At 33.4% G+C, this 8,471-nt stretch overlaps 2 protein-coding genes across 3 annotated transcripts; one reads left to right on the top strand and one right to left on the bottom strand.

The window, feature by feature from the left end:
* Positions 1-716: 716 nt before the first annotated feature.
* Positions 717-2,149, top strand: LOC123915791 (dnaJ protein P58IPK homolog B-like). Its single transcript, XM_045967031.1, has one exon. The coding sequence runs from the start codon at positions 1,325-1,327 to the stop codon at positions 2,030-2,032; it is 708 nt and encodes a 235-aa protein (XP_045822987.1). The 5' UTR covers positions 717-1,324; the 3' UTR covers positions 2,033-2,149.
* An 874-nt stretch (positions 2,150-3,023) lies between these two features.
* Positions 3,024-8,109, bottom strand: LOC123914400 (mechanosensitive ion channel protein 3, chloroplastic-like). 2 transcript variants are annotated; one of them, XM_045965536.1, is made up of 14 exons: positions 8,034-8,109; positions 7,528-7,651; positions 7,372-7,431; positions 7,076-7,230; positions 6,378-6,504; positions 6,192-6,289; positions 5,996-6,109; positions 5,712-5,772; positions 5,305-5,454; positions 5,050-5,160; positions 4,761-4,928; positions 4,536-4,649; positions 4,047-4,103; positions 3,024-3,880 (listed from the first exon to the last, which is right to left on the bottom strand). In XM_045965536.1, the coding sequence occupies exons 2-14, from the start codon at positions 7,639-7,641 to the stop codon at positions 3,401-3,403; spliced, it is 1,809 nt and encodes a 602-aa protein (XP_045821492.1). In that variant the 5' UTR covers positions 7,642-7,651; positions 8,034-8,109; the 3' UTR covers positions 3,024-3,400. The 2 variants fall into 2 exon arrangements, with proteins under 2 accessions (XP_045821492.1, XP_045821493.1); XM_045965537.1 differs by having other exon boundaries at positions 7,851-8,081.
* Between the last annotated feature and the right edge of the window lie 362 nt (positions 8,110-8,471).

The raw sequence follows: 8,471 nt of genomic DNA, 5'->3' as shown, positions 1-8,471 counted from the left end.
TGGCATCGTCAACGTTGCAGACTCAGAGACATGAGTATTCCAAACACCTCAATCTCGTCATATTTGTAGGCTTTGTCACATTAATTGGCATTGTGTCGTTGTCTGCTATTAATGTGGGTGCTGCAAGTTTGTTCGCAGATTCGTCCATTTCAGTTTTTAGCAGTTTTGAATTTGTATCGTTCTTTTTCTCATTGATCGAAGTTTGAAAAGATGTATTTTGGACCATATATCTTGTTCGGAGCAACCCATTTGCATCACTTTCTTCTCCATTTTTATTTAAATAAATGATTTTATCATAGATTTAATTTTCATGTTGTCACTTTCGGTAATTTTGTCATTTAAATGTGGTATTGTTTTGTTCCTCGCCTTAGTGCACCATCATTCGACTTTTTGACTCTTGGAGCGTTCATTTCATTCAAATTGACATGTCAACTTTGATGTATTACAAATCCAATTAATGACTTAGGCGTCAACATGACATACATGTAGATATGTATATTCTTTTTTTTTTTTGGTACATTGTAGATATGTATATTCTAGTCACTTAATTTTATTACACTTGCAGACAATGTGTCATTTTATGCTATTAAAACTAGTGTTATCATGTATTTTTTTGTTTTGACGATGTTGAATTCGTGTTGTTTTTAAATATTTTACGTACAAAAATGCATTTCAAAAATACCAACTAAATTTCAATTTCATATACTACAGTTTTTTTCTTTCAAGTAACCTAATGACTATAAATTTCACCTTTAAGGTGAATAAGTGGGATGATCAGGGTTTAAACTCCGACCCCCTGCATATATAATGCAATGTCTTACGATCTAAGTTAAGCTCAAGGGAATTACAGAAGAAAAATTAGTCAACAAAAATTGTTATATTTCCAAACTTAAAACATAATACTCCCCTCCGACCTTATTTATAAGCAAAAATTATTTTTCAAATTATTGAATAACTGATACATCTAATTTAAATATTGGCTAGATACATCAATCGTTCAATAAACTTTAAGAAAAAAAAAAACTTTTATTAGGCTGACGAGATTTCAGTCCCAATACACGTTCCATTTTCAAAATTCAGATTTCTCATTAAAAAAAAAAAAAGAGAGAGAAAAATATTTTTTTGAAAACAAGAGAGAGAGAAAAATATAAATTCCGGTCAAAAAGTAAATGACAAAAATAAACGGTTCCCTAAAAAGGACCGTGCATGAAACATATTTAATTTACCGTGTCACGTCGTAACTTCACCCACCCCTTTTCTTCACACACAAAAAATCTCAACCCATTCTTACAAAAAAAAAAAAAACAAGAAAACCCAACCAAAAATGAACACAAGCAAAGCCGAAGCAGAACGATTATTAGAGATCGGAGAAGAACTTTTACAAAAACGCGATCTAAAAGGTTCACGAGAAATCGCAATTCTCGTTCAAGAAACCGAACCTCTTCTAGAAGGTTCCGATCAGATCTTAGCAATTGTCGATGTTCTTGAAGCAGCAGAAAAGCCATTGAATCTGAACAATCATCATCTCGATTGGTACGCAATTCTTCAAATCAATCGAAATTCACAAGATCTTAATCTTATCAAGAAACAGTATCGTACTCTTGCTCTTCTTCTTCATCCTGATAAGAATCCTTTTTCGTTTTCTGAACTTGCGTTTAAACTTGTTTCTGATGCTTGGGCCGTTTTATCTGATCCGGCCCAAAAGGCCCAATATGATAAAGGCTTTGAATTTGAACTTGAAGGTACTAATAATGGTTTAGGGAATGGAAATGGTAATGTGAGTTTTTGGACTGCATGTCCTTATTGTTATCATTTGTATGAGTATTCTAGGGTTTATGAAGGTTGTTGTTTGATGTGTCAGAAATGTGATAAATCTTTTCATGGTGTTTCGATTCGGTCTCTTCCGCCGATTGTGCCGGGACAAGAAGCTTATGAGGTTTCTTGGGGAATGTTTCCGATGGGTTTTGTTTTTGAAAGTTTGGGAAATGGTGGTGGTGATGTTGTTGTTGGTTCTGGTACGAGGAAGTCATAGGTTGTTGTTTTTGTTGTTTGAGTTTTGTGTTGTACTGTTGTTTAATGATGTTGTTTTATTTTTGAGAAATCTTTGTTGTACTGTCAAAAAAGGAAAGATAAATCTTTGTTGTTTTTATTTGAGATTAAGAATTAAGAATAACTAGTACCAAGTACTAGGTTAATAATGCCTATGTCAAATGTGATATTTTTAGTGGTAATGGATAAAAATGGAGAATTTAATTTAAGGGTCTTGCAACCCTCTGGGACACTTAGTTAAAGAAGGGAAAGAAAAGGTTTTTGTCTGAAAAACTACTTTCTGAAAAACTACTTTAAGCTGTTCATTTCACAAGTTCCAAGTTCCAAGATATTATTACTATATTTGGTTACCTGTCCTGCGACATTAGTTAACATTTACTTAATTTTTTTTTTTAAACTTGGTATCCGGCTAACATTTTACTTAATTTAATAATCGAAGAATAAGAATGTGATGATTAATTATTTACTGCATCGTTTAATAATCGAAGAATAAGACGTATCCTTTAAATTTATCGCAAAAATATGGAGAAAATTTACCATGGGAACTTTTTTATTTAGACTTATAAACCAACCATATATTCCCAGTAAAATTGTAGTAAGGGTAGCCAAATTAGCCAAATTTTGGTTGCTTGTTTCGGAATAAACACTACTCCCTCCATACATCCCCTACAAGTTTTCTATTTTTGCCTCACAACTGGTTGTTTTGACTTTTGAGAAATCAAAACACAGTTAAAATTCATTACTCTTTTATCTTCTATTCTACTTCTAATATGCACCAATAAAAAATTAATATACAATCCTCGTGAACTTAGTTCAGTTAGTAGGGGCATTACATTTTATATGCAAGAGTCAGAGTTCGAACCTCATACACAACACTTATTCACTTTAAGGGTGAAATTTCTAGTCATCAAACTACTTGATAAAAAAATAAAAATTAACATACATGTCTCATTTTATGATGTATATTATCAACATCTGTTAACTTGATATGTTATTCATTCAAAGAATTTGATTTATGGTACACATTCCACCACTTTATGTACATAATATGCATAATCAGTTAAGGTCACCAGTTTGAGTTATAGTTCTAGTGCTAAAATCAACCTTTTATATATGCAAGGTTGCATGTAATACTAGATCTGCAACCAATGGAACCATTCCTTAGACCCATCATATATTCCCTAGCATGACATAAACTTTATAATACCAGATTACCTTAATGACTAATCAGCTAGGGATAATACAACAATCAAGCCTTATCCCACTAAGCGAGATCGGCTACATGGAACAAGCGACGCCACAACTAGGGATAATACAATACATGATGGCCAGTTAAAAAAAGATGGCTAGATCATTTCTCTTCATCTTTCTTTGACGGTGAAGTTTCATCAGATGATAACAAAATTTGGGGTGTTGTTCCAGATTTAGAGGCCTTCTGGACTAAGTTATCAGAAGTAGAACCCACATTTTGGGTCTTGGCTTGAGATGATGACTTGAATTTATCCTGGGACTTTGCAGTAGAAGAAGGGGTCCATGTCGCGGCAATTTTTTCACCTTCATCTTTGAAACCAGATACTAAGGTTTCACGAATCTTGGCATCTTTTTCACCGTTTACAATAATCGATTGAGTTGAAGGCTTAACTTTATAAGGTAGATCTATGAATGGGATAGAGCGATTTCCCTTTGCGCTGGAACGAGTTAAAATGGCGTCGTCAAATGGATCAATTTCTAAATCAGGATCACCGTACATCTTTTGAATTGTGCGGATGGGTGTGGCTAGCCGAGCTCCATGATGACCGATGACTTTAAGAAGATCCAAGAGAATGTCCTCCTGTTTTATCACATGATAATTATCAAGCACTCAAGCTGAAGTGAGCCACATAACAGTTAACCAAACAAAATGAATTTTAACCAAACAAAATGAATTGAATATAAAATAAATCATAATGATATTTTATGATGCAATTGCCAATTTGCTATTAGCAATCTAGTCTCACCTTAACACGGAGGTACTCTTCAGAATGTGGAGTTTTAACAAAGCAAGATACTAATATCTGTAACAGAAAAAGACATGTATAAGATAATGATAATTAAGAAATGAAAAGAAGAAAAGCGAAAATTCACAACAGTGAATAGTAGAGCAGATAAGAGGAGCTAAAAGCGTATTTGAACATATTCCTAAATGTTAATGACATAAATGCTTCATTCCCGCCATGGGCGAAGATAGCCAATCAGATTCCATGGATTGATAAATTAGTAGACAAGACATAATTAGTTATCGCTATTAATGGTAAAGAATAAAAAGTATTTCACAAATTGAGATGCAAAAGAAAGCAATGTTTTTCATTCCAAGCTATGAGATGCATCTCAAGGTTACCCTTTCATAAACGTCTTTCAGAACCAAGATCGAAGATAAAGGGCAAAATATAAGATGCTGAAATTCATAATCTCATAAAATATAATATAAACCAGAAAAAGGTACCAACCATAAGAGCCTGGTTTTCTGGATTGACATCCTCCAGAAAAACCCGTCTGTGCAATTTTTTCTGCTCTACTAAAGGATTTTTAGCCAAAACCTTGCGCATATCAGCTATGATGCTCTGCATGAAAAAATAAAGAAGATATTGCCTCAATTTCTAGACGAGGAGATAGCCATCAAAAAGTCCTGGTAATTTTTCAAAATGTAACTAAACCAAGAGTACTCTACTCACATTAATCTTGTTTACATCCAAGTGACTGATAGCCAGGTGAGTTTTGATGCGCCAGTGAGTTTTCTTACTAAGATTTCTCACAACATTTACACTCAATTTATGATTAGGAATGTGAACAGCTTCGCAATCAGCACCTCTAACTATTGTTGGTGACCACCAACCTACATGCTACAGAAAATATGAAGCAAAAAAATAATTATATATGTTACTTATAATGGAAACCGCTCACTTTCGATCAATTGTCTTATACTACCTTTTCAGTAAGTTAGATTAGATAATAACTACTAACCTCAACTCTACCAGAAACCTCGTATCCTTTAATCTTTGTTTTAATCCGCTCGTTCACAACAAATGGTCGAGTTGCATGAATCATCATACTTGAAAGGAAGTTCGTGAATATCTGAATGCAGAAAAATAGTGAGAAAGCAAGACTATGATCTTAAGGAATTTAATGAAATTGGATACAAACGATTATACATAAAAATGTAAATGAGAAAGATGACTTAATTGTTCTCATAGAAAGTATCAAAGAGCCTTATCGTACCTCACGACCTGCAAGCGACAGCAATACTGTACCCATACCACCAGCAGTCAACCACTTTTGTGTGGAGAGACCCAGCAACTCCATGAACAATGACACGGCAGCAACCCATATTGCAGTATATACAGCTTTCCCAATAAGATCAATGCTCATCTGTCATGCACAGTACAATTTTACACTGAATGAGCTTTGCACTTACGTTTCAGGAACACCCTCATAATTAACAACGTGGAATTCCCTCAATAAAACATCCAACATGAAAATGAGGAAAATCATTCTAATCTTCATTTGGAATAACACAACTCGTCTAAAGCTTTAAGTGGACACGCCACAAAATTAACCCATTATTTTAGCAAAATCCTACAGACACATGAATGGATAAATGGCGACGATTTGTAAAACGAACATACTTTTCTTTCATCACTGGTGTCCTTTGTCTCCTTACAGAAGTTTTGTGCTTGTCGAACAAAGCTGAAAACAAGAAGTACAATATTACATTATCATTTTAAAAAGAATATTAGAGTTATATATTTATCTTATGATATAAGAAGACTAATCACTGTGCATTTACTTCATCTAGTTCTAACAATAAGAAAAAAAAATAAGCTTATCTAACAATTAGGTGCAAGATACATTAATAATATGGTTAGATATTAACAACTGTTAACATAATTCTGCACATAATCGAATTTACCTTGAAGAACAATAAGCAAATGTAAACACAGTTGAAAAAGATCTGACAAAACTCAACAGCCTTTGCTTTATAACCGGACGTGTTTCTGACTGTAGAACTAGTGGATCTAAACTCCTGAAACAGTTTATATCAAGGTGTATAACGATAGGACTTCACAAACTTCCAATGGAAAAGACTTGCTGATCCAAAAAGATACCTGCAGATGAGCATTACCCCAGTCCACAGCAGCAAAGGTTGAAAATAAGATGTCATTATATAACGTGAAGTACTTTTCTTCCAACTTTTATCGTTCCACTGAAAACATATGTTATCAAACAGAATGTCAACTAATAATACTATTCAATTTCTTTAAACAAAACATGGAATAATATAAGATACCGACTTCTTGGAGAAATAGAGCCCTGCAAAGCCGCATGAGAGGTTCAAGACCAAAGGCGGCAAAGCCAATGATACCAAGGGCAGGGATCAATTGAAGCACAATTGGTCCTCCTGATATAGCATTATATGACCTACATCAATTTCAAAATATAAATATCTTTATAGAGCTTGTGTTCAGGAACAGGTAGCAGAAAAAAGAAGAAGAGTTTCGGTGGATAAACTTAATGCACACAATAGATATAAAATATCATAATACCATGCAGTGGTTTAATTTTACTAGTTCATATTTTAATTATTAACTTTAAGAGTTTCGATGGAGTTTGGTCGATTCCCAATATCTACTCAGTCCTCCACCGTCACTTCATATATTAATGACCTATGATTTGTTATGTGTGTGCATATTATAATACCGACTATAGATCTGTTTATCAACTATTGATATTACTCATTTTACTCTCTGAAGTGAGCAATTCATTTTAGAGGAGCCGAATCTCTTTCATTTATACACACAACGAGTCGGAAATACGAGAAGTTTTTTGACAACGAAATACGAGAAGTTATAGTTATCCTAATTACCATAATTACATGAGTCCAGTCCATAACTGTCCTATTTTTTACATCATTTCTATTTCTAACATGCATGCCAGCGAATATTGAAACTTGTTTCAACTCTCAACTACAAAAGGAGAAAAATAGATAGACCTTGACAAAGAAACAGTAGCCACTTTCATCAGCGGAGCCTCACACCCTCCAGCCGGTACCAGGGCCGACCGGCACAACAAAACATTAGATCTAGAAGGCACAGGCTTAATTTGGACATGTAATCTGGAAAATATGAGTGCTGAAGAATCCATCCTCTGTCAATACAGAAAGAAAATTCTCCATGAATCCAATTCATTAATTGTATCCAATGAAACTACCAGAAAACAAAATTCTATCAAACTAACAAAAATAGCATCCCACAAGAAATATGAAATTTTAACACTTGAGAGACATACCAAACTATGCCGCGGATGATTGAAGGCGACAAAACATAATCGATTACCGGAATTAGGTTTCTGTCAAACAGATACACAAATTAAAAATCAACATTCTATACAAAATTTGCATGAGCATAAAGCATAAATCATATCAAATAACCAACTAAAACATACATGACAAAAACTACATCTTCCATTACTAAAGTATTGCCTAAAGTCGCGAGACAATTGAATTGATCCTGAATATGCCATAGTTGAATTGAACTGAAGTATAAGATCATGCACCATCTAATTAGACCTAAATCAAAGAAACAGCAGTAACATTAGAAGCAACGAAAATAGAAGGGTTTAATTGCAATTATATAACTTTAAAGGGATAGTAGCATGAAAACTGCAAAAAGTTGGATTCCTTGCTTAAACAATTTTCTGAGCAACTGAACTAAGTTCGTGAAATTTCATTTCAATATAAAAAGAGAAGTTGATTATTGTTGACATGCCTGAGACTGAGAGAGAATATAAGAGATATAACAGTGATGATGCTTTAATGTGTGATTGTTTCCAAAGATATTGGAGAGAAGAAAATAAGAATAGTAAGAGAATCAAAGATAATATTCGAAAGAAGGAAACAACGGGCAATTTGCAGAGAACACAAAGGAACAGTTTGGCTTTGTCGGACTTACAAAATCTAGCAACGGAGTCCTGTCAGCACACGGAACTGCAAGTGACTTGTAGTAAAAATAAGGAATTACATTTTTGGTCTTAGGTTGTTTTTAGGATTTTTTTAGAAGAAATTCTTGGAACTGGATCCTCTCTCTCCTTCTCTAAATCTCAACCACTAGATCAATCTAATGGATGAAAGACTATAAGCCGAAAAAAATATGTCCTCAAAAATAAAAAATCAATCCATACATGTCTTTAATCTAAAATTGAGAATTTTCCTTTTAATTTAAATACTTAAATTTTGCAAATTTAATTAAAAAAATGAAGAAAACACGAATAATATGGCATAAAAATTTAATTGTATTAAATATGAAATAAATAACACACAATTTATTTTCAATCACTTTCATGTGTTGAATATGACTATTGAAGTCATACATATCAATCACCAAAAACAC

This window comes from Trifolium pratense, linkage group LG3 (assembly GCF_020283565.1).
Source record: "Trifolium pratense cultivar HEN17-A07 linkage group LG3, ARS_RC_1.1, whole genome shotgun sequence".
NCBI classification, from domain to species: Eukaryota; Viridiplantae; Streptophyta; class Magnoliopsida; order Fabales; family Fabaceae; genus Trifolium; species Trifolium pratense.
The sequence above is the reverse complement of the archived record's forward strand: the minus strand, read 5'-3'. Positions and strand labels throughout refer to the sequence as shown.

What these genes read in the sequence shown, in the direction of transcription:
- LOC123915791 (XM_045967031.1), top strand. Translation starts at nt 1,325, where the DNA reads ATGAACACAAGCAAAGCCGAAGCAGAACGATTATTAGAGATCGGAGAA.
- LOC123914400 (XM_045965536.1), bottom strand. Translation starts at nt 7,641, where the DNA reads ATGGTGCATGATCTTATACTTCAGTTCAATTCAACTATGGCATATTCA. An exon ending in TGGATGTAAACAAGATTAAT is followed by an intron (nt 4,650 to 4,760) that starts GTGAGTAGAGTA and finishes TTTTTCATGCAG; the next exon opens with AGCATCATAGCTGATATGCG. An exon ending in CAGAAAACCAGGCTCTTATG is followed by an intron (nt 4,104 to 4,535) that starts GTTGGTACCTTT and finishes TTTCTGTTACAG; the next exon opens with ATATTAGTATCTTGCTTTGT.